Source organism: Musa acuminata, chromosome BXJ2-9 (genome assembly GCF_036884655.1).
Source record: "Musa acuminata AAA Group cultivar baxijiao chromosome BXJ2-9, Cavendish_Baxijiao_AAA, whole genome shotgun sequence".
Classification (NCBI taxonomy): domain Eukaryota; kingdom Viridiplantae; phylum Streptophyta; class Magnoliopsida; order Zingiberales; family Musaceae; genus Musa; species Musa acuminata.
The window spans coordinates 6,792,564-6,818,480 of record NC_088346.1 but is presented as its reverse complement, the minus strand read 5'-3'; the positions used below and the strand labels follow the sequence as shown (position 1 = coordinate 6,818,480).

Here is a 25,917-nt window from a genome sequence, read left to right as displayed (position 1 = left end):
TGTGTGTGGCATGAGTTGCTCGCCTGACGAGATGCATCAGACTTATCTTTCGCTGTTTCCATGGCGTTCTTGGCCGAGTGGGATTGGCAACACTACCTTCTCGACTTCGTGCATGACAACAACGTGATAAGTAGATGAGATTTCGAGGAAATCTCTTTACTCTGTTGAGGGAAATCCTCTAACCCGTTGAGGAAACTTCTTCCTTCTAACCTGTATATAAAGACGGAGGATATGTCAATAACAATCATCATCTTCTTCTACAATTTATTTATCTCTTTATTTTAACATGGTATCAGAGCCATCTCCTCTTGGCAACAGCAGCGTCGCCATGTGTTAGCCAAGCGGCCACAGTAGCACGCTGCCTCAAGCGGAGTCACTGAAGAAGCACCAAGACACGGATTCTTCGCCGACCTTGCTCCCTCTCCTATTTGCTGCTTACAGCAGACACTCTCCGTCGTCGTCACGCAAGGAGGAAAACATTTTCTCACTGCCTCCTCAATAGCAGTGAACGGCGAACAGCGGTGTCTTCCTCGCTTCCCGACTAGTAGCAGTCGCAACTGCTGCATCTTCCTCTACCACAGCAGCTTTCGCTGCCGCTTCCCTCTACACAACGGCGCCTCCTCAATGGCGGTGTCTTCCTCCTCAATAGCGACGAACGGCGAACGGCGATGTCTTTCTCGCTCAGTCTTCCTTGCTTAACGACGGCTGCCGCGTCTTCCTCCTTCGCTGTCGCAGCCACTTCCCGGCCAGCAGCAGCCGCAACCGCTGCATCTTCCTTCCTCTACCGCAGCCACTTCGTTGCCGCTTTCCTCTATACACCTAATTGCTACAGATTTCTCTCACTGCAGTTTCCTTGAGTACTGCTGCAGATTTTCGCGGCCATTTCCGACGAACCGCAGTCTTGAGTACCGCTGCAGTTTTCGCGGCCATCTTCCGGCGAACTGCAGCCTCTACAATCTGCTGCAGCAAGCAGCAATCCATAGCAGCGAACCGCAGTCTTGAGTACCGCTGCAGTTTTCGCGGCCATCTCCCGGCGAACTGCAGTCCCTACAACTGCAGCAGCAAGCAGCAATCCACAGCAGCTGCCGGTAGCTTTTGGCACTGTTGTAGATTGCCCAATCTGCTACAGCAAGCAAGCAATCTATAGCAGCAGCCCCCTCCCTCATTCTCCACCTTGTGTGACCTGAGTATCACACAAGGTTCGCTGCCTTTCTAACAAAAAAAAAAAAAAAGCCTTTCTACAAAAAAAAAAAAAAAAAAAAAAGTGAGGGAAGAAAAATGTCTTCGTTCACTTCCTCTGATGTTTCAGTTCCTGTAGGGACTCCTACTTCTTGTTCTTCTACAGGGCTTATCTCCATCAATGCTGCCACGCTGATCCCCTTTAAGTTATCAAATGGTGGCAACTATCCGTCCTGGCGAGCTCAATTCTCTAATCTTTTATTTGGATATGATTTGCTAGGTTACGTTGATGGTTCTTTCAGTTGTCCTTCGGCCATGCTCAACATCCCCGGCGATCCTAGTCCAGTACCCAATCCAGCTCACAAACTGTGGCTACGTCAAGATCGTCTCATTCTCCAAGCCATTCAAGCTTCAGTTGCTGGATCTGTTGCTCCCTTGATATCTTCATGTGTGACAGCTGCCGATGCATGGTCTAAACTGCAAACCACTCTGGCAAATCATTCGCGTACTCGCAAGCTCAGTCTTCTCTCCAAGCTTATGGTGACAAAACAAGAGGGAAGTACTATCTCTGATTACTTACAACTTATCAAGGTTATCATCGATGACTTGGCCTTGATAGGTCATTCCCTATGTGACGAAGAGGTTGTCATTCATACCCTCAATGGTCTCGACACCGACTACAAAGAATTGGCTGCTGCAATTCGGGCACGCGACTCGCCAATCTCTTTTGAAGATCTCTATGATAAGCTGACTGACTACGAGATGTACTTAAAGCGTGCAGACAAACTGCCTGGATCAACTGTCACAGCTCAAGTCAGTCACAAGTCTAAACGGAAAAGCACTCGGTACTCACCGAACATCACCCAAGGTTTGGCTACTGCGCCTCTTGATTCTGTGAGTTCCATGCAACATCCCTCCTATCCTCCTAGTCATCCCTTCTCGCAAAGTGGTGACTCCATCCATCATCCGTCTTGGCGTCCTGCCCTACCAAGCCATCAGAGACGGGTCGTTTGCCAACTGTGTGACAAAGTCGGCCACTCCGCTAAAGTTTGCTGGTCTCGTCCCCGCCTCCCTGCTCCGTCACACTGGCCACAAGCAAATCTCCTAACTACTCCGACATCTAGCCAGTCCAACTGGATTGTCGACTCTGGTGCCTCTCATCACATCACCGCTGATCTTCAGAATTTGTCTCTTCACAATCCCTATGGCGGCGATGAAGATATCATCATCGGTGATGGTAAAGGACTTCCTATAACTCATACTGGTTCCACAACGCTTAATTCTGACTCCAATACATTTACTCTCGATGATGTTTTATGCGCCCCTCATATTAAACGCAACCTCATTTCTGTTTCTCAATTTTGCAAACATAACAATACTTCCATTGAATTCTTTCCTGATTCATTTCTTGTTAAGGACTTGAGCACGGGGGCATCATTGGTCCAAGGCCCGAATAAAGACAACATTTATGAATGGCCGTCAGCCTCTCAAATGACCCAGCCCACTGTTCATTCTTCTGTTGCGGCTCCAGTTGATGTGTGGCATCGTCGGCTTGGTCATCCCTCATCCTTTATTCAGTAGAAATTATTATCTCGTCACTCTCTTCCTCTTTCTAAGTCTCCTAATTCTATGCTGCATTGTGATGCTTGTCTTAGTAATAAGAGTCATCGGCAGCCTTTTGGTTCATCTTCAATTTCCTCCTCTAAACCTTTTGAAATTATATATACTGATGTTTGGGGTCCTGCTCCAATCTTATCTTTTGATAAGTTCCGATTTTATGTTATTTTTGTAGATCACTTCTCCAAGTACACATGGATATATCCTCTTTCCCATAAATCTGACGTTTCTCGCGTTTTTTCTACTTTCCAGAAGTTGGTCGAAAATTATTTTCAGTCTACCATTAAAACAGTCTACTCTGATGGTGGCGGTGAATATCAAGCCCTGGCATCTCATCTCTCAGCTTGTGGCATTCAACACCTCAAGTCTCCCCCACATACTCCTCAACTAGTTGGTTCTGCCGAACGCAAACATCGGCATATAGTAGAAACTGGACTCACACTTCTACATCAGGCTTCCATGCCTTCAACTTTCTGGACAGCAGCCTTTCAAACTGTTGTCTACCTAATTAATCGGATGCCTACACCAGTTCTACAACACCAGTCCCCCTTTGACACACTGTTTCACAAACCCCCTAACCTTCGTAAACTCCGCGTGTTCGGTTGTTTATATTATCCTTGGTTACGTCCCTATGCCTCTCATAAGTTAACATCCCGATCTTCTCCTTGCGTCTTTATTGGTTACTCACTTGAACATAATGCTTTCCGCTGCTATAATCTCCACACTCACAAAATCTTCATCTCACGTCACGTTATCTTTATTGAGTCTAACTTTCCTTTCCAAACCCTTCAATATCCTGCCATACGGACCACTTCCCTATCTCACTGGAGTATACCTTCGGACCAATCGGACGAGCCTCCCATGTCTTCGTCTACTTCCTCCCCTCCTGATCCGCACTATATCACTCCAGTTCAACACTTGCCCGTTTCCTCTGTTCCTACTCCACTTCACTCTTCCCCAATTGATAGGGCAATATGTTCCGAAACACAACCATCCTCTTTACCTCCTTCTCGCCCAAGTGCCCCTGACGTGTCTCCACTTGACCCGGCTTGTGCCACTGATCCTCACCCAACATTACCTCTCAATCCTGTCATCTCCAATCATCCTATGACCACTCGCTCTAAGCATGGTATTTTTAAACCTCGTCAAGTACTTAACCTACAAGCTGTCATGAATTCCTCATCCCCCAACATTGAACCCACCACCTTCACTCAAGCCCAAAAATCTCCGCATTGGCGCACTGCCATGAGTGAGGAATATAATGCCCTCCTCCATAATTCAACATGGGATCTAATTCCTTTCCATCCTTCACAAAACATCATCGGGTGTAAGTGGGTCTTTAGAATTAAGCGGAACCCAGATGGCTCTGTTGCCCGATATAAGGCACGCCTGGTCGCCAAAGGGTTCCATCAACGACCTGGAGTTGATTTCACTGAGACGTTTAGTCCTGTTGTCAAACCCACTACAATCCGTCTTATCTTGAGTCTGGCTACCACTAAAGGCTGGCATTTACGACAATTGGATGTTAATAATGCCTTTCTATAGGGATCTCTATCCGAAGATGTTTTTATGCAACAACCCCCCGGTTTTACTCATCCTCAGTATCCACAGCATGTTTGCAAACTTCGGAAAGCCATTTATGGACTTTGTCAGGCTCCGAGAGCTTGGTACACTCAACTTAGCTCATTTTTTACTTCTGTCGGCTTTCTTAACTCCAAATCTGACACTTCGTTGTTTCTACGACATCATCATGGAAACACAATATATATTCTGGTATATGTGGATGATATTATTGTCACAGGCAATAATCCCACCAGCATCCAAGCGTTCATCAAACAGCTGGCAGCTCGATTCTCGCTTAAGGATCTCGGACCCTTGAGCTACTTTCTGGGCGTCGAAGCTACCTTCACATCTTCTGGTCTCCTTTTATCACAACGCAAGTACATTCAAGATTTGTTATTAAAGACAAACATGCAGGATGCAAATGCAGTTACAACCCCCATCTCTACTAGTGGTACTCTCAAATTATCAGATGGAAGTCCTACTACGGACCCCACTCAATACCGCCAAGTTGTTGGCTCTTTACAATACTTAGCTCTCACGCGTCCAGACATCTCATTTGCTGTGAATAAATTATCACAGTTTATGCAGCAACCATCTACTCTACACTGGTCTGCGGTCAAGAGACTTCTACGATATCTTAAAGGGACTCTAAATCATGGACTCTTTTTTTGTAAACACTCTCCACTTCGTCTTCATGCCTTTGCCGATGCTGATTGGGCGGGTAACCTTGATGATAGAACATCCACATCGGGGTATATTATCTTCCTTGGTGCTCATCCAATCAGTTGGAGTTCTAAGAAGCAAAAGACAGTCGCCCGGTCTACAACTGAAGCTGAATACCGTGCCATTGCCGCTACCACTGCAGAACTCAATTGGATCACGAATCTTCTCCAGGAACTCAACATCGATTCCACCCCTACAATATATTGTGATAATATTGGAGCTACCTATCTGTGCGCTAATCCGGTATTCCACTCCCGTATGAAGCATATTGCCATCGACTTTCACTTTGTACGTGATCAAGTTGGCCGCCGTCAACTCCATGTTTCTCATGTTCATACGGCTGATCAATTGGCCGACTCACTTACGAAGCCTCTAGCTCGTAAACTGTTTGCATTACATCAGTCCAAGATTGGCCTCCTTGATAGGAGCATCATCTTGCGGGGGCATGATAAGTAGATGAGATTTCCCTAACTGTTTGAGGAAATCTCTCTACTCTGTTGAGGAAAATCCTCTAACCCGTTGAGGAAACTTCTTCCTTCTAACCTGTATATAAAGACGGTGGATATGTCAATAACAATCATCATCTTCTTCTACAATTTATTTATCTCTTTATTTTAACACAACGGAGCTTTCAGACGGATGGCAGAAAGGACAGGCGGCTGGCAGAAAGGACAGGCGGCTGTGGCTGTGGCTGTGGCTGTGGACATTACTCACACAGTCTACGATAACCCTCTTCACCTCAAACCTTATCCCTCGGTATGTGGATCCTGATGAGGTAGACACTGTTCTTGCTGTCTTCCAGATTGATACTGGTTATAAATGCAGTGATCTGAAACTCGACACTGAGCATCAAAGACAGCAAACTGTTTAGGTTCATCTTCATCTGCTTCGATTCGTGGATGAGATGTGACCATGATGCCATACTTCCTTGCAGATAAATCCTTCTTACTCGACTTAGCAAGAAGAATGACTCGAGAACAAATCTGCATGTCGCCATCAACGTCAACAAGCAACGTGGGAAGGATGATAGGAGCGGGAAAAAGAATGTGGCATGATTCATCCCCTCTCCCTGCAACCTCCAATCTATGCCATGCTATTGCTCCCCTTTAAAGTTGACTTGGCGAACCTATTCATACAACACCTAAGCCCCCCCCTAGCCTTAATACATCCCATCCCATCATTGCTTCCATTCTGTGGCTTGGCGGCTCTCATGAACGCCACCATGAGCATGTTGAGCATGGTGGAGGCGAAGCTGCCTCCAGGTTTCAGGTTCCACCCGAGGGACGACGAGCTCGTCTGCGACTACCTCGCCGCGAAGGCCGCCGGAGGCAGCACCGAGAGCGGTTCCATGATGATGGTGGATGTTGATCTCAACAAGTGTGAGCCATGGGATCTCCCTGGTATGATTTCTTTCCCCCGTATAACATTATTTGCTGGTGTAGCAGAGTGTTGTTTCCGCTTAATTTCACATGAACCAGCTGGTGTTTGTTCTTGAAAGCGAACAGTTTGATCCATCAAAAAGCATTCTTTAGACAATATTGAGTTTGCTGCGCCCTGCCATGGCTGCCATATTCTTTAATTCGTATGATTTCTGAGAACATACAGAAATTTTTGTGTGCTTCCTTTCATTTTTCCTTCTACTAATCCCGGAAGAAGGTACATTTCTTCTTTCATGTCTATCTTATCTCTTCAGCTCAATCTCCATGCTTCCCCTTTCTGTCTTTCCCAACAGAGGAAAATATGCTTCTGCCAAACTTGGCCACTTTCTAACCTCTTCATGTGTTCTGTTCCTGCATGATTGACTGCCAGAATTCCGTGGATTGTATTCCTGCTGCCCATGTCTATCTGAAATGAACCAAAATCCAGAAGGAGAACTTCTTAGCCTCCTCAAGCCAAAGATTATTGCCTGTCATCTTCTCTGTAGTCATGTTGCTGAAGAGTTCATCACTCTGGTTTTAAGCAATCTCTATCATGGAGTTAGGCTCATTGCTGATGCCAAAGAAGCCATGGAGTGCTTGCCTTGTCTCTCACTATCTCCATCAAACTTGAGACAAATTCATCTTACATCAAAGTCCATCGGATTATTTTTCTCTGCCAAACAATACCAAGATTCTGATAGATTTGATGATAAACTTATGAAACCAGTAAACCGTTCAGTTTCCACTGAAGTAGATTGTTTCCGTGGATCAGCTGCCGCATGTGTTGGGAGCAACGAGTGGTACCTCTTCAGCCTTCGAGATCTGAAGTACGCGACCGGGCAGCGGACCAACCGGGCGACCATGTCAGGCTACTGGAAGGCCACAGGGAAGGATAAACCAGTGACCCGAAAAGGATTGCTGGTTGGGATGAGGAAGACTTTGGTGTTCTATCAAGGAAGAGCTCCCAAGGGGAAGAAGACAAAGTGGGTCATGCATGAATTCCGCATGGAAGGATCTGATGGTGCTCCAAAGTTGCCTTTCAAGGTAGCCTTGTGATCTCAATTCTCATAGATCACAGACTGAGAAGAAGATCATCTTTTTTGCTGCATACTCTGTTCTATTATCACTATCTTTTCTTACCTTTTTTCTTATATTGGATCACAGAGCCACGAGCAGGTTTAAGGCTTACATTAGAGCTTTGTTGGAAGATCTGCAAGGAACTTAAATTCTTGACCACATAAATCCAGATGCATAAGTACATAAATTTAAAGACAACATGGTAAAAGTTGTTGATTTAGATTAAATCATAAATCTCTATCCAGAGATAGAACTATTTATGAAACTTGTTTAACTGTGGACACAGTGAGGTCTGATAAAAGTGGGATGATTCAGAAAAGGAACAGTGATAACACTTAAAACTGCAGACAGAAGATATCTTGATAGATTAGTGGAGTTAAAGAACAGGTAGTGCTTATACATGACAATTTATAGCAGATTATATCCTGGATAAAGTTCTTTTTTAAGTATATGTCATTTTCCTTCCATGAGATAGACTCTTGAAAACTTATTCAAGCAATTGCTGTATTATGTATAAAAAAATTATCTCAACTCCTATACAGTGATCTTTAACCTAAAAAAATTATCTCAACTTATTCAATCACTCAACTGTCATAATAATAATTAATTCAAAGTACTTGTCCTGATGTTTCTGCTAATCCTCTCATCACAAGGACAGTGACACTTATTTCTTTGTGCATGCGGCCAGACTGGGCCCTATGTAGAGTCTTCTGCAACAACAGAAGGATCTCCACCATGCCAAGCATGGAGGCAAGCCATGAAAACTCGGGTTCACAGTCCCTCTCAGCTCTAATGGACAACTGCATCACCTTTGGCCAAACCCCTTTCTACTCAGAGGGGTTTGAGCAGGTGCCCTGCTTCTCCAGCCTATCTCCAAGCTATGTATCCCAGTGCCAAGACTTTGTCCTAACAAAATGTTGAGCTCAAACTGATGGTTTGCCTGAGTTGAACTCTGGATGGATCACCACTTGCGTGCTGACTACTTCAATCCGCGCGCTGGAAGGATCACCACCCTCAACAGCCAGAAGCTCCCCATTCTAAGATTCGTCCAAATGAGTGCTGTAAGGGGACTCCTCCGCCCGGTACGACAACAACATTATCTCTGATCTACTTTCCATTTATGATCTCGAAAATTTTAATTGAATATGGCGATGATGTCTCCGTGCAGAATGCCATCAGATCACCGCACTGGAATGTCAACGCTCACAGCATCGTGTACGCCTTGAGGGGATGCAGTCGGGTGCAAGTGGTGGGACATCGTGGTCAGACCGTATTCGTTGGAGAGCTCCGTCAGGGTCAACTACTAGTCGTTCCACAGTACTTTGCTATGATGTTCCAAGCGCAACGCGAGAGCTTCGAATGGGTCTCCATCAAGACCAACGACAATGCCATGGTCAACCATTTGGTGGGGAAGACATCGGCTTTCCGTGGCATGCCGGTGGAGGTGCTGATGAACTCGTATTGCATCTCTAGAGAGGAGGCCATGCGGCTAAAGTTTAACCGTGGAAATGAATTGGCCCTCTTCACTACTAAGATCGAGAGGGAAGCGATCAGAACTTCGGCGTAACGTAATGGAGAGTGTGGCTAGAGGCGAATAAAGCTGGGGTTTTATGGATAGAAACCTTGGAGCATGACTGGTTTGAAGTGAATAAAAGTTGTGGGCAACAAGATGTTTGTAGCATCAGCTCTCAACTCAAATAAATTAGGTTCCATGTTTGGAGCTTTCTTCCCTCTTTGTTTCTTTAATCCACTGACTCAAATAAATGCCCTTCTCAAAAGGGTAATACATAATTAATTTTAAAATAAATATAAAGCATAATTAGATTAAAAACTCATTATGTAAAAAAAAAAACTTGGATGCACCTGTATCATTCGATAGATACCAAACGATTATGATAATCCCAAAGATATTACGATGTACTGTTATTGTAATATTTTATTGAATGGGGTGAGAAAGATTCAAACTCTCGATCTCATGATCATACATCGATTGTGAGATCTATGTGTCAGTCAATTACGCCACAATCCGATTATTTTACTATTATTATACTATTTTTATAATTAACATTAATAATGAATTTAAGAAAAAAAAATTAATTTAAAAATAGATAATAGACTCAATTAGATAGAAAAAAACCATTAGGCAAAAAAGAATAAAGTTGGAATGCACCCATGTCATCTGATAAGTATCATATGCTAACCAACTACACCAACACCTATGAGTAGTATACTTTTTCATAATTAATTTTAATAAATAGTTTAAGAAATTAATTAATATAAAAATAAATATAATACACAATTGGGTAGAAAAAAATTATTATGAAAAAAAGAATAAAGCTCGGATGAACCCATGTCATCTAATGGATATTAGACAATCGTGATGGACTCAAATCTATAATATTTGGTATAAATATAATATTAGACAATTATGATGGACTTAAATTTATAACATTTGTTTTATATATATATATATATATATATATATATATATATATATATATATATATATATATATATATCTTCATTGTTTTATTTTCTAAAATGGGATGAAATTCTCCACCTCAATATCAAACATCAACTATGAAACCTGCGCCGGCCAACTGAACCACCACCCCCATTATTTTATAATTAATATACTATTTCATAATTAACTTTATTAACTAACTTGAAAAATGATTAAATTAAAAATAAATAATATATACAATTGGGTAGAAAAAACCATTAGACAAAAAAGACTGATATATATATATATATATATATATATATATATATATATATGGTTATGATGGATACTAATCTATTACATTTGCCTCAGATATATCTTCATTGCTTTATTTTACTGTGAAAGAGACTCAAACTCTTGCCTTAGCAAACTGCATCACCTCATTATTATATGATTAATATGATGTTTTATAATTAACTTTAACAACTAGCTTGAGAAAATAGTTAATTCAAAAACTAAATATAACGCATAATTGAGTAAAAAAATCATTATGCAAAAGAAACATAAAGCTGGCTCATGTCAACTAATAGATATCAGAATGAGGGTAAGAGAGGCTCAAACTCTCGATCTCAAGATCAAACATCACCTACGAAACCCATGCGCTAGCTAACTACACCACCACCCCATTATTGGATTATTAATATACTATTTTGTAATTAACTTTAATAACTAACTTGAGAAAATAATTAATTTGAAGATAAATAAAAGACACAATTAGGTAGAAAAAATCATTCAACAAAGCAAAAAAAAAAGAATAAACCTTGAATGAACCAGTGTCCATTATTGTGTGATTAATATATTGTTTCGTAGTTAACTTTGATAACTTACTTGAGAAAATAATTACTTTAAAAATAAATATAAAACACAATTAGGTAAAAAAAACCAGTAGACAAAAAAAAGAAACTTGGATGCGTCGGAGTAATCTGATAGATATCAAACTACTATAATTGACCTAAATCTATCACATTTGGCACAAATATATTTTTATTACTTTACTTTATTAAATGGGGTGAGAGAGGGATCACTTATGTGCTGACCAACTGTGGCACCACCCCATTAGTATACAGTTAGTATCCTAATTCGTAGTAAACTTTCACACTGGACTTTGAGAAAAAATAATAATAAATTTTAAAATAAATATAACACACAATTGGGTAGAAAAAATCATTAGCAAATATAATCTGATAGATATCAAAGAGTTGATATACCTTTGTTGTTTTATTTTATTGAATGGGCTTTGAGAAGTTGGAACTCTCAATCTTAGCCAACTGCTTCATCACCTCATTATTATTATTATTATTATGTGATTAGTATCCTGTTTCAAAATTAACTTTAATAACGACCTTAAGAAAATAATTACTTTTAAAATAAATAATAGATATAATTAGATAGAAAAAATCAATAGGCAAATATAGAATAAAGTTTGGTTTGGATGCTATAATACCAAAACTATCACATTTGAAATCGATACACCGATCTCTCGACCATAACATCACACGTCAGACGGTACTAACCAACTGAGCCACAACCCCTTCTTTGATTGTAACGCTTAAAGATAAATAGATATTATAAGGTTACCCTTCTCAATAGAACAGAATGGCATAACAGGATTGGTCAGCTAAAGGGACCCATTCTCTGGCCATCATCATCGACCAATAGCAGTCGGCGCTTCTTGGGCGTCATCATGTTCCGTAGAAAAAGCTAAGTTGGTTCTTTGTTGTTGCTGCTGAATGATACAATTAGCAGCTATGTAACTGCTGACATGGAAATTCTAGAGACTCTGTACCCATGTCCTCGTACACACACACACACACGGACGGTATATTAGTAGGTGTGGTGGCTTGTCTCACGGAAGAGAAGCAACCTTATCATCATTTTGATTCGAGGGAAAGATGTGGAATTTCCTTCGATGATTGGTATCTTCTTCATCATTGCTATAAACCATTTTATGATCAATCTTCGGAAGGAGATTTAGATGTTGGTTGTGGTGTTTTTTATTGCCTACAGAAGAAGTTGGCCTTCAGCTGCTTTGAGTGATCTCGGTGATGTGGGTGTCACCTGTTCAACATGTCAACCTACATCTGAGCTTGTAGTGGATGGTTTAACAGTAAGCAAATGGATTGTTGAAGGAGGACAAGCTTATCTGTGGCTTTAATGACAGCATTTCTGATCTCAGATCAAACATTAATATTGAATAGCTAAGCGATAAACTAATGAGAAATAGATTAAATGAAAGGTTCCACTGATCATTTCCACATTTTGGTAGCTTAGAAAGCGCATAGCGTCATCAACAACACATTTCAGCATAGAAACCAAGTAAGAGATATCTCTGCTGCACATTTTCTTCGCAGCATGCAGTTGGCCTCTCAACCGAAATCGTCCCGTTCCTACCAAACCCATGCATCTGTGCTTCCCCTTCAAACCAGTCGTATGCATGCGGCGACACGAGAACCCATGCGAAGCCTCGTGACCTCCCAACCAAACTTCACACAACCCTCTGAATGAACCCATTATAAATGCCCTCCCACTTCTGAACTCCCCTTCACCACTCTCTCCCCGTTCCTTCTGCAGAACACGAAGCCATGGCCACCTCCACCTCCATTCTCCTCTCTTTCTCTCTTTGCTTGCTCCTCTTCTGCCACATCTCTCTAGCCCAGCTTGGCCTCGGCCAGCAGGGAGCAGGTGAACCATGGATGAATGTGCATCGCTACAGCCGCGTGAGCCAATGCAAAATCGAGAAGCTAAGCACCCTTGAGCTCACCCGACGTGTGCCCTCGGAAGCTGGCTACACAGAGTACTTTGACCAGTACAATGAGCAGCTCCAGTGTGTGGGCGTGGCTGCATGTCGTCATACCATCCTTTTCCAGTGCACCACGCCTCGTCTATATTGTGCAAGGCTCGTTCATGCATAGACACCGTGCTCTTTGAATATGGCTCGGGCAACGCGATGATGTCTCCCTCACGGAAGTAGTGGATCCTCTGGTGCTCGTCTCGGAACCTCTGACATCCGCCTGCCGTCTGCTCCCATTGTTGTTCGGTTTGCTGGAAGGATTGGAACGTCTCTGGGCATCCAGGGAACACTGTTCCAAGGATTCCCCTTCCTGCATCCACCATGGACCATCGTCGAGCTTTAATACAACATATATTACATGGAATTAAGTCACCATATTCAAAGAGCACGGTGTCTATGCATGAACGAGCCTTGCACAATATAGACGAGGCGTGGTGCACTGGAAAAGGATGGTATGACGACATGCAGCCACGCCCACACACTGGATGTTTGATTATAAAGTTAATTATGAAATAGTATATTAATTATAAAATAATGGGGGTGGTGGTTCAGTTGGCCGGCGCAGGTTTCATAGTTGATGTTTGATATTGAGGTGGAGAATTTCATCCCATTTTAGAAAATAAAACAATGAAGATATATATATATATATATATATATATATATATATATATATATATATATATATATATATATATATATAAAACAAATGTTATAAATTTAAGTCCATCATAATTGTCTAATATTATATTTATACCAAATATTATAGATTTGAGTCCATCACGATTGTCTAATATCCATTAGATGACATGGGTTCATCCGAGCTTTATTCTTTTTTTCATAATAATTTTTTTCTACCCAATTGTGTATTATATTTATTTTTATATTAATTAATTTCTTAAACTATTTATTAAAATTAATTATGAAAAAGTATACTACTCATAGGTGTTGGTGTAGTTGGTTAGCATATGATACTTATCAGATGACATGGGTGCATTCCAACTTTATTCTTTTTTGCCTAATGGTTTTTTTCTATCTAATTGAGTCTATTATCTATTTTTAAATTAATTTTTTTTTCTTAAATTCATTATTAATGTTAATTATAAAAATAGTATAATAATAGTAAAATAATCGGATTGTGGCGTAATTGACTGACACATAGATCTCACAATCGATGTATGATCATGAGATCGAGAGTTTGAATCTTTCTCACCCCATTCAATAAAATATTACAATAACAGTACATCGTAATATCTTTGGGATTATCATAATCGTTTGGTATCTATCGAATGATACAGGTGCATCCAAGTTTTTTTTTTTACATAATGAGTTTTTAATCTAATTATGCTTTATATTTATTTTAAAATTAATTATGTATTACCCTTTTGAGAAGGGCATTTATTTGAGTCAGTGGATTAAAGAAACAAAGAGGGAAGAAAGCTCCAAACATGGAACCTAATTTATTTGAGTTGAGAGCTGATGCTACAAACATCTTGTTGCCCACAACTTTTATTCACTTCAAACCAGTCATGCTCCAAGGTTTCTATCCATAAAACCCCAGCTTTATTCGCCTCTAGCCACACTCTCCATTACGTTACGCCGAAGTTCTGATCGCTTCCCTCTCGATCTTAGTAGTGAAGAGGGCCAATTCATTTCCACGGTTAAACTTTAGCCGCATGGCCTCCTCTCTAGAGATGCAATACGAGTTCATCAGCACCTCCACCGGCATGCCACGGAAAGCCGATGTCTTCCCCACCAAATGGTTGACCATGGCATTGTCGTTGGTCTTGATGGAGACCCATTCGAAGCTCTCGCGTTGCGCTTGGAACATCATAGCAAAGTACTGTGGAACGACTAGTAGTTGACCCTGACGGAGCTCTCCAACGAATACGGTCTGACCACGATGTCCCACCACTTGCACCCGACTGCATCCCCTCAAGGCGTACACGATGCTGTGAGCGTTGACATTCCAGTGCGGTGATCTGATGGCATTCTGCACGGAGACATCATCGCCATATTCAATTAAAATTTTCGAGATCATAAATGGAAAGTAGATCAGAGATAATGTTGTTGTCGTACCGGGCGGAGGAGTCCCCTTACAGCACTCATTTGGACGAATCTTAGAATGGGGAGCTTCTGGCTGTTGAGGGTGGTGATCCTTCCAGCGCGCGGATTGAAGTAGTCAGCACGCAAGTGGTGATCCATCCAGAGTTCAACTCAGGCAAACCATCAGTTTGAGCTCAACATTTTGTTAGGACAAAGTCTTGGCACTGGGATACATAGCTTGGAGATAGGCTGGAGAAGCAGGGCACCTGCTCAAACCCCTCTGAGTAGAAAGGGGTTTGGCCAAAGGTGATGCAGTTGTCCATTAGAGCTGAGAGGGACTGTGAACCCGAGTTTTCATGGCTTGCCTCCATGCTTGGCATGGTGGAGATCCTTCTGTTGTTGCAGAAGACTCTACATAGGGCCCAGTCTGGCCGCATGCACAAAGAAATAAGTGTCACTGTCCTTGTGATGAGAGGATTAGCAGAAACATCAGGACAAGTACTTTGAATTAATTATTATTATGACAGTTGAGTGATTGAATAAGTTGAGATAATTTTTTTAGGTTAAAGATCACTGTATAGGAGTTGAGATAATTTTTTTATACATAATACAGCAATTGCTTGAATAAGTTTTCAAGAGTCTATCTCATGGAAGGAAAATGACATATACTTAAAAAAGAACTTTATCCAGGATATAATCTGCTATAAATTGTCATGTATAAGCACTACCTGTTCTTTAACTCCACTAATCTATCAAGATATCTTCTGTCTGCAGTTTTAAGTGTTATCACTGTTCCTTTTCTGAATCATCCCACTTTTATCAGACCTCACTGTGTCCACAGTTAAACAAGTTTCATAAATAGTTCTATCTCTGGATAGAGATTTATGATTTAATCTAAATCAACAACTTTTACCATGTTGTCTTTAAATTTATGTACTTATGCATCTGGATTTATGTGGTCAAGAATTTAAGTTCCTTGCAGATCTTCCAACAAAGCTCTAATGTAAGCCTTAAACCTGCTCGTGGCTCTGTGATCCAATATAAGAAAAAAGGTAAGAAAAGATAGTGATAATAGAACAGAGTATGCAGCAAAAAAGATGATCTTCTTCTCAGTCTGTGATCTATGAGAATTGAGATCACAAGGCTACCTTGAAAGGCAACTTTGGAGCACCATCAGATCCTTCCATGCGGAATTCATGCATGACCCACTTTGTCTTCTTCCCCTTGGGAGCTCTTCCTTGATAGAACACCAAAGTCTTCCTCATCCCAACCAGCAATCCTTTTCGGGTCACTGGTTTATCCTTCCCTGTGGCCTTCCAGTAGCCTGACATGGTCGCCCGGTTGGTCCGCTGCCCGGTCGCGTACTTCAGATCTCGAAGGCTGAAGAGGTACCACTCGTTGCTCCCAACACATGCGGCAGCTGATCCACGGAAACAATCTACTTCAGTGGAAACTGAACGGTTTACTGGTTTCATAAGTTTATCATCAAATCTATCAGAATCTTGGTATTGTTTGGCAGAGAAAAATAATCCGATGGACTTTGATGTAAGATGAATTTGTCTCAAGTTTGATGGAGATAGTGAGAGACAAGGCAAGCACTCCATGGCTTCTTTGGCATCAGCAATGAGCCTAACTCCATGATAGAGATTGCTTAAAACCAGAGTGATGAACTCTTCAGCAACATGACTACAGAGAAGATGACAGGCAATAATCTTTGGCTTGAGGAGGCTAAGAAGTTCTCCTTCTGGATTTTGGTTCATTTCAGATAGACATGGGCAGCAGGAATACAATCCACGGAATTCTGGCAGTCAATCATGCAGGAACAGAACACATGAAGAGGTTAGAAAGTGGCCAAGTTTGGCAGAAGCATATTTTCCTCTGTTGGGAAAGACAGAAAGGGGAAGCATGGAGATTGAGCTGAAGAGATAAGATAGACATGAAAGAAGAAATGTACCTTCTTCCGGGATTAGTAGAAGGAAAAATGAAAGGAAGCACACAAAAATTTCTGTATGTTCTCAGAAATCATACGAATTAAAGAATATGGCAGCCATGGCAGGGCGCAGCAAACTCAATATTGTCTAAAGAATGCTTTTTGATGGATCAAACTGTTCGCTTTCAAGAACAAACACCAGCTGGTTCATGTGAAATTAAGCGGAAACAACACTCTGCTACACCAGCAAATAATGTTATACGGGGGAAAGAAATCATACCAGGGAGATCCCATGGCTCACACTTGTTGAGATCAACATCCACCATCATCATGGAACCGCTCTCGGTGCTGCCTCCGGCGGCCTTCGCGGCGAGGTAGTCGCAGACGAGCTCGTCGTCCCTCGGGTGGAACCTGAAACCTGGAGGCAGCTTCGCCTCCACCATGCTCAACATGCTCATGGTGGCGTTCATGAGAGCCGCCAAGCCACAGAATGGAAGCAATGATGGGATGGGATGTATTAAGGCTAGGGGGGGGCTTAGGTGTTGTATGAATAGGTTCGCCAAGTCAACTTTAAAGGGGAGCAATAGCATGGCATAGATTGGAGGTTGCAGGGAGAGGGGATGAATCATGCCACATTCTTTTTCCCGCTCCTATCATCCTTCCCACGTTGCTTGTTGACGTTGATGGCGACATGCAGATTTGTTCTCGAGTCATTCTTCTTGCTAAGTCGAGTAAGAAGGATTTATCTGCAAGGAAGTATGGCATCATGGTCACATCTCATCCACGAATCGAAGCAGATGAAGATGAACCTAAACAGTTTGCTGTCTTTGATGCTCAGTGTCGAGTTTCAGATCACTGCATTTATAACCAGTATCAATCTGGAAGACAGCAAGAACAGTGTCTACCTCATCAGGATCCACATACCGAGGGATAAGGTTTGAGGTGAAGAGGGTTATCGTAGACTGTGTGAGTAATGTCCACAGCCACAGCCACAGCCACAGCCGCCTGTCCTTTCTGCCAGCCGCCTGTCCTTTCTGCCATCCGTCTGAAAGCTCCGTTGTGTTAAAATAAAGAGATAAATAAATTGTAGAAGAAGATGATGATTGTTATTGACATATCCACCGTCTTTATATACAGGTTAGAAGGAAGAAGTTTCCTCAACGGGTTAGAGGATTTTCCTCAACAGAGTAGAGAGATTTCCTCAAACAGTTAGGGAAATCTCATCTACTTATGAACATGAGAAACATGGAGTTGACGGCGGACAACTTGATCACGTACAAAGTGAAAGTCGATGGCAATATGCTTCATACGGGAGTGGAATACCGGATTAGCGCACAGATAGGTAGCTCCAATATTATCACAATATATTGTAGGGGTGGAATCGATGTTGAGTTCCTGGAGAAGATTCGTGATCCAATTGAGTTCTGCAGTGGTAGCGGCAATGGCACGGTATTCAGCTTCAGTTGTAGACCGGGCGACTGTCTTTTGCTTCTTAGAACTCCAACTGATTGGATGAGCACCAAGGAAGATAATATACCCCGATGTGGATGTTCTATCATCAAGGTTACCCGCCCAATCAGCATCGGCAAAGGCATGAAGACGAAGTGGAGAGTGTTTACAAAAAAAGAGTCCATGATTTAGAGTCCCTTTAAGATATCGTAGAAGTCTCTTGACCGCAGACCAGTGTAGAGTAGATGGTTGCTGCATAAACTGTGATAATTTATTCACAGCAAATGAGATGTCTGGACGCGTGAGAGCTAAGTATTGTAAAGAGCCAACAACTTGGCGGTATTGAGTGGGGTCCGTAGCAGGACTTCCATCTGATAATTTGAGAGTACCACTAGTAGAGATGGGGGTTGTAACTGCATTTGCATCCTGCATGTTTGTCTTTAATAACAAATCTTGAATGTACTTGCGTTGTGATAAAAGGAGACCAGAAGATGTGAAGGTAGCTTCGACGCCCAGAAAGTAGCTCAAGGGTCCGAGATCCTTAAGCGAGAATCGAGCTGCCAGCTGTTTGATGAACGCTTGGATGCTGGTGGGATTATTGCCTGTGACAATAATATCATCCACATATACCAGAATATATATTGTGTTTCCATGATGATGTCGTAGAAACAACGAAGTGTCAGATTTGGAGTTAAGAAAGCCGACAGAAGTAAAAAATGAGCTAAGTTGAGTGTACCAAGCTCTCGGAGCCTGACGAAGTCCATAAATGGCTTTCCGAAGTTTGCAAACATGCTGTGGATACTGAGGATGAGTAAAACCGGGGGGTTGTTGCATAAAAACATCTTCGGATAGAGATCCCTATAGAAAGGCATTATTAACATCCAATTGTCGTAAATGCCAGCCTTTAGTGGTAGCCAGACTCAAGATAAGACGGATTGTAGTGGGTTTGACAACAGGACTAAACGTCTCAGTGAAATCAACTCCAGGTCGTTGATGGAACCCTTTGGCGACCAGGCGTGCCTTATATCGGGCAACAGAGCCATCTGGGTTCCGCTTAATTCTAAAGACCCACTTACACCCGATGATGTTTTGTGAAGGATGGAAAGGAATTAGATCCCATGTTGAATTATGGAGGAGGGCATTATATTCCTCACTCATGGCAGTGCGCCAATGCGGAGATTTTTGGGCTTGAGTGAAGGTGGTGGGTTCAATGTTGGGGGATGAGGAATTCATGACAGCTTGTAGGTTAAGTACTTGACGAGGTTTAAAAATACCATGCTTAGAGCGAGTGGTCATAGGATGATTGGAGATGACAGGATTGGGAGGTAATGTTGGGTGAGGATCAGTGGCACAAGCCGGGTCAAGTGGAGACACGTCAGGGGCACTTGGGCGAGAAGGAGGTAAAGAGGATGGTTGTGTTTCGGAACATATTGCCCCATCAATTGGGGAAGAGTGAAGTGGAGTAGGAACAGAGGAAACGGGCAAGTGTTGAACTGGAGTGATATAGTGCGGATCAGGAGGGGAGGAAGTAGACGAAGACATGGGAGGCTCGTCCGATTGGTCCGAAGGTATACTCCAGTGAGATAGGGAAGTGGTCCGTATGGCAGGATATTGAAGGGTTTGGAAAGGAAAGTTAGACTCAATAATGATAACGTGACGTGAGATGAAGATTTTGTGAGTGTGGAGATTATAGCAGCGGAAAACATTATGTTCAAGTGAGTAACCAATAAAGACGCAAGGAGAAGATCGGGATGTTAACTTATGAGAGGCATAGGGACGTAACCAAGGATAATATAAACAACCGAACACGCGGAGTTTACGAAGGTTAGGGGGTTTGTGAAACAGTGTGTCAAAGGGGGACTGGTGTTGTAGAACTGGTGTAGGCATCCGATTAATTAGGTAGACAGCAGTTTGAAAGGCTGCTGTCCAGAAAGTTGAAGGCATGGAAGCCTGATGTAGAAGTGTGAGTCCAGTTTCTACTATATGCCGATGTTTGCGTTCGGCAGAACCAACTAGTTGAGGAGTATGTGGGGGAGACTTGAGGTGTTGAATGCCACAAGCTGAGAGATGAGATGCCAGGGCTTGATATTCACCGCCACCATCAGAGTAGACTGTTTTAATGGTAGACTGAAAATAATTTTCGACCAACTTCTGGAAAGTAGAAAAAACGTGAGAAACGTCAGATTTATGGGAAAGAGGATATATCCATGTGTACTTGGAGAAGTGATCTACAAAAATAACATAAAATCGGAACTTATCAAAAGATAAGATTGGAGCAGGACCCCAAACATCAGTATATATAATTTCAAAAGGTTTAGAGGAGGAAATTGAAGATGAACCAAAAGGCTGCCGATGACTCTTATTACTAAGACAAGCATCACAATGCAGCATAGAATTAGGAGACTTAGAAAGAGGAAGAGAGTGACGAGATAATAATTTCTACTGAATAAAGGATGAGGGATGACCAAGCCGACGATGCCACACATCAACTGGAGCCGCAACAGAAGAATGAACAGTGGGCTGGGTCATTTGAGAGGCTGACGGCCATTCATAAATGTTGTCTTTATTCGGGCCTTGGACCAATGATGCCCCCGTGCTCAAGTCCTTAACAAGAAATGAATCAGGAAAGAATTCAATGGAAGTATTGTTATGTTTGCAAAATTGAGAAACAGAAATGAGGTTGCGTTTAATATGAGGGGCGCATAAAACATCATCGAGAGTAAATGTATTGGAGTCAGAATTAAGCGTTGTGGAACCAGTATGAGTTATAGGAAGTCCTTTACCATCACCGATGATGATATCTTCATCGCCGCCATAGGGATTGTGAAGAGACAAATTCTGAAGATCAGCGGTGATGTGATGAGAGGCACCAGAGTCGACAATCCAGTTGGATTGGCTAGATGTCGGAGTAGTTAGGAGATTTGCTTGTGGCCAGTGTGACGGAGCAGGGAGGCGGGGACGAGACCGGCAAACTTTAGCGGAGTGGCCGACTTTGTCACACAGTTGGCAAACGACCCGTCTCTGATGGCTTGGTAGGGCAGGACGCCAAGACGGATGATGGATGGAGTCACCACTTTGCGAGAAGGGATGACTAGGAGGATAGGAGGGATGTTGCATGGAACTCACAGAATCAAGAGGCGCAGTAGCCAAACCTTGGGTGATGTTCGGTGAGTACCGAGTGCTTTTCCGTTTAGACTTGTGACTGACTTGAGCTGTGACAGTTGATCCAGGCAGTTTGTCTGCACGCTTTAAGTACATCTCGTAGTCAGTCAGCTTATCATAGAGATCTTCAAAAGAGATTGGCGAGTCGCATGCCCGAATTGCAGCAGCCAATTCTTTGTAGTCGGTGTCGAGACCATTGAGGGTATGAATGACAACCTCTTCGTCACATAGGGAATGACCTATCAAGGCCAAGTCATCGATGATAACCTTGATAAGTTGTAAGTAATCAGAGATAGTACTTCCCTCTTGTTTTGTCACCATAAGCTTGGAGAGAAGACTGAGCTTGCGAGTACGCGAATGATTTGCCAGAGTGGTTTGCAGTTTAGACCATGCATCGGCAGCTGTCACACATGAAGATATCAAGGGAGCAACGGATCCAGCAACTGAAGCTTGAATGGCTTGGAGAATGAGACGATCTTGACGTAGCCACAGTTTGTGAGCTGGATTGGGTACTGGACTAGGATCGCCGGGGATGTTGAGCATGGCCGAAGGACAACTGAAAGAACCATCAACGTAACCTAGCAAATCATATCCAAATAAAAGATTAGAGAATTGAGCTCGCCAGGACGCATAGTTGCCACCCTTTGATAACTTAAAGGGGATCAGCGTGGCAGCATTGATGGAGATAAGCCCTGTAGAAGAACAAGAAGTAGGAGTCCCTACAGGAATTGAAACATCAGAGGAAGTGAACGAAGACATTTTTCTTCCCTCACTTTTTTTTTTTTTTTTTTTTTGTAGAAAGGCTTTTTTTTTTTTTTTTGTTAGAAAGGCAGCGAACCTTGTGTGATACTCAGGTCACACAAGGTGGAGAATGAGGGAGGGGGCTGCTGCTATAGATTGCTTGCTTGCTGTAGCAGATTGGGCAATCTACAACAGTGCCAAAAGCTACCGGCAGCTGCTGTGGATTGCTGCTTGCTGCTGCAGTTGTAGGGACTGCAGTTCGCCGGGAGATGGCCGCGAAAACTGCAGCGGTACTCAAGACTGCGGTTCGCTGCTATGGATTGCTGCTTGCTGCAGCAGATTGTAGAGGCTGCAGTTCGCCGGAAGATGGCCGCGAAAACTGCAGCGGTACTCAAGACTGCGGTTCGTCGGAAATGGCCGCGAAAATCTGCAGCAGTACTCAAGGAAACTGCAGTGAGAGAAATCTGTAGCAATTAGGTGTATAGAGGAAAGCGGCAACGAAGTGGCTGCGGTAGAGGAAGGAAGATGCAGCGGTTGCGGCTGCTGCTGGCCGGGAAGTGGCTGCGACAGCGAAGGAGGAAGACGCGGCAGCCGTCGTTAAGCAAGGAAGACTGAGCGAGAAAGACATCGCCGTTCGCCGTTCGTCGCTATTGAGGAGGAAGACACCGCCATTGAGGAGGCGCCGTTGTGTAGAGGGAAGCGGCAGCGAAAGCTGCTGTGGTAGAGGAAGATGCAGCAGTTGCGACTGCTACTGGTCGGGAAGCGAGGAAGACACCGCTGTTCGCCGTTCACTGCTATTGAGGAGGCAGTGAGAAAATGTTTTCCTCCTTGCGTGACGACGACGGAGAGTGTCTGCTGTAAGCAGCAAATAGGAGAGGGAGCAAGGCCGGCGAAGAATCCGTGTCTTGGTGCTTCTTCAGTGACTCCGCTTGAGGCAGCGTGCTACTGTGGCCGCTTGGCTAACACATGGCGACGCTGCTGTTGCCAAGAGGAGATGGCTCTGATACCATGTTAAAATAAAGAGATAAATAAATTGTAGAAGAAGATGATGATTGTTATTGACATATCCTCCGTCTTTATATACAGGTTAGAAGGAAGAAGTTTCCTCAACGGGTTAGAGGATTTCCCTCAACAGAGTAAAGAGATTTCCTCGAAATCTCATCTACTTATCACGTTGTTGTCATGCACGAAGTCGAGAAGGTAGTGTTGCCAATCCCACTCGGCCAAGAACGCCATGGAAACAGCGAAAGATAAGTCTGATGCATCTCGTCAGGCGAGCAACTCATGCCACACACAACTCAACATACGTCGAGAAAGGAGACGACAAGCCATCCGCCATTAGATGTCACGTCCCGTTGCGTAATGTACGGTGGTCGGTTACTTTCCTTTCGATTATTATTTTCGTCTCTATTGAGACATCCAAATTGATTAGTATAAATTATTTTTCAGACTAAAAGATGATTTAGGAATAGCCACACATTGCAAAAAATTGAAATGCACAGATGACAGATATAATTTAAATTTAAATAAGGGTTCAACTTCAATTTTTCACAAGAAAACATAGTAGATGTGTTGAACATGGTACACAAGTCAAAGTTCAAAAGTTCTTCAATGGATTAGATAGAATCTGGTCTTCAATATTATCCATTAGCTGTGAAGAAAAGTGATCGGTAACTGGACATAAGAGTCACTCTCATCAAACCCAAGTTGTGACTTTAAATAAGAACTCTATTGGGATCACAGTTTCCATTTAAAGAGAGACAAAGGCCTAGTCAATTGCTATGGATTTTTCATGGTGATGAACATTGACATCTACAGGTGCATTGAACTAATCATATTCACTCAGTTTATACTTTACTGACTTGATCCAGTCATTTATCTAATGCTGCAACAACAATCAAACAACCAGTTTCGAGTTTGAATGGAGGGTTGGAGCAGGTGGCCTGCCAAGTCTAGCAAGCAGATCTTTCAGAATTGCTACATCAAGAACTCTTTCACTTGAATGCAGCTGTGAAAATGGAGCAGAAAGCAATAATGACCGTAACATAGAAGATCTCCTTCCATGTTTCTGGCTATTTGCTTGTGTATAGAAAATTTGCTACTATCATCTGCATGTGTTCAAATCTTGGACTTCTGGGCTCTGGAGAATGCATGAACAGAGGAAACAGTCCATGCTAACTTTCACTATGCAGATTACCTGTGAAATTGGTTATATTCATTTGCCTGGCTGTGCCACTAAAATGCTTCAGCATGCTGAGAAGTTTTGGGAGAATCAATGCAGTGCAGCATTGTGTTTGTTAAGGCTTTTGTCAGATCACAGGCAAGCAGAGAGCAGTGCTGGTTTTTATGATAAAAAAGAGTATTAATTTAGAAACCAAAAACCTCCAAACTTTGATCATTGAGATTAAGCATCAACAAAGAATGCTCAAAGAAACATTTAGAATGCATCGGAATTGACCTAAAGAACATCATGCTCTGTTTGCATAATTGCTTGACAACCAGTTGGGGTATCAGAAACCTGCATTCGGTGGCAAAAAGACTATGCACAGAATTGCTGCTGTTGTGTTCACAATAGTGGTGGAGGCTTTCATCTTTATTTGACAGCAATACAGAATGTCGATTGCACAATAGAAGACAAGATGAACCAAAGAAGGATGGACTCTAGTCATTCTTCTTTGATCTGAGATTTCCTTTGGATAGTTTACTCAGCACACTCACATCCAGCTTGCTATAGTGATTCTGGAACTGCCCGAGGAGGTTATACAGAAAGTCATCAATTTGATCTTCATATTTCTCATACAGTATTGGCAGCGTCTGAGAGCAAACAAATCCTGCACCAATTAGACAATATATAGCATTAAGGATATAACAAGCTTTCTTCATTTAGTTAAATTGTTTCTGTTTAATCTGCTTCGGCAATTCTTGTGAACAATTTTGCTCATAGAATTACTCACTGTAGAACATCAATGGTTGTATATTTTCACTGTATTCCAACTTGTTTAGATAAATGATTTACTTATCATAGAAGACTGGTATAATATCGGAACACAGGGATTATATCGACATCATTGAATGATATACTAGAAAATTAGAAATCAATGTTATTGTCTCGGTATTGAACGATATGATTCAGTATGGACATTTCGTCAAACCGGTAAACACCGATTGATACATACGGCTCAATCAGTATTTTAAGTCAATGATTTATTTTATATATTAAAAAATTGAAAATGAGTATCCTCACATATTATATGCAGTAGAAAACCAAAATTCATATGTTTCTTATTTTCCTTGTTACTGAATAAGCATTTCCCTACATCATCATACATGAAATAACCAGACAAAACAAATGAGACAAAATTAATGTCTTGAAGCAGTTAAAGAAAGGAATAGTTTCTCACCGACATAAACGACAGTGAGGAGATTGCACCACGTCCCTATAATAGCAGCAGCCCACAAGCTTGCTACAACCTGACATGAAGGACTTGAGTTTCACTTTATTTTAAAGTATTACTTGAAAGCAAACATAGAAAAAATCTTACAATATTCTGATCTTGGCTGAGAGCTACGGTTGGCATACTTGACTACAAAATTGTAATGAGAACAGAAATAGTATCACAAACACATTTCATGGCATAAAATTAATGAGGCGCTATGAGTTATGACCCATTCTTCATCATCTAGCTTGCCATCTACTCCTGTGTCGTCGACGGAACTGCAC

At 42.2% G+C, this 25,917-nt stretch overlaps 3 protein-coding genes across 7 annotated transcripts; 2 read left to right on the top strand and 1 right to left on the bottom strand.

The window, feature by feature from the left end:
- The first annotated feature begins 5,908 nt into the window (after positions 1–5,908).
- On the top strand, positions 5,909–9,306 carry LOC135622874 (NAC domain-containing protein 21/22-like). Of its 3 annotated transcripts, XM_065125159.1 has the most exons (6): positions 5,914–6,482; positions 7,273–7,544; positions 7,665–7,779; positions 7,864–7,964; positions 8,266–8,659; positions 8,746–9,306. In XM_065125159.1, exons 1-3 carry the CDS (start codon positions 6,134–6,136, stop codon positions 7,680–7,682), a joined length of 639 nt encoding a protein of 212 aa, XP_064981231.1. In that variant the 5' UTR covers positions 5,914–6,133; the 3' UTR covers positions 7,683–7,779; positions 7,864–7,964; positions 8,266–8,659; positions 8,746–9,306. The 3 variants fall into 3 exon arrangements, with proteins under 3 accessions (XP_064981229.1, XP_064981231.1, XP_064981230.1); XM_065125158.1 differs by having other exon boundaries at positions 7,665–7,964; XM_065125157.1 differs by lacking the exons at positions 7,665–7,779; positions 7,864–7,964 and having other exon boundaries at positions 5,909–6,482.
- Positions 8,534–9,144, top strand: LOC135624014 (cocosin 1-like). Its single transcript, XM_065127484.1, has 2 exons — positions 8,534–8,659; positions 8,746–9,144. The coding sequence occupies exons 1-2, from the start codon at positions 8,534–8,536 to the stop codon at positions 9,142–9,144; spliced, it is 525 nt and encodes a 174-aa protein (XP_064983556.1).
- A 4,994-nt stretch (positions 9,307–14,300) lies between the features above and the next one.
- LOC135622875 (cocosin 1-like) lies at positions 14,301–17,699 on the bottom strand. 3 transcript variants are annotated; one of them, XM_065125162.1, is made up of 3 exons: positions 15,643–16,054; positions 14,948–15,341; positions 14,301–14,861 (listed from the first exon to the last, which is right to left on the bottom strand). In XM_065125162.1, exons 2-3 carry the CDS (start codon positions 15,071–15,073, stop codon positions 14,463–14,465), a joined length of 525 nt encoding a protein of 174 aa, XP_064981234.1. In that variant the 5' UTR covers positions 15,074–15,341; positions 15,643–16,054; the 3' UTR covers positions 14,301–14,462. The 3 variants fall into 3 exon arrangements, with proteins under 3 accessions (XP_064981234.1, XP_064981232.1, XP_064981233.1); XM_065125160.1 differs by lacking the exons at positions 14,301–14,861; positions 15,643–16,054 and adding exons at positions 16,063–16,334; positions 17,125–17,699 and having other exon boundaries at positions 15,102–15,341; XM_065125161.1 differs by lacking the exons at positions 14,301–14,861; positions 14,948–15,341 and adding exons at positions 16,063–16,334; positions 17,125–17,694 and having other exon boundaries at positions 15,900–15,942.
- Positions 17,700–25,917: the final 8,218 nt, after the last annotated feature.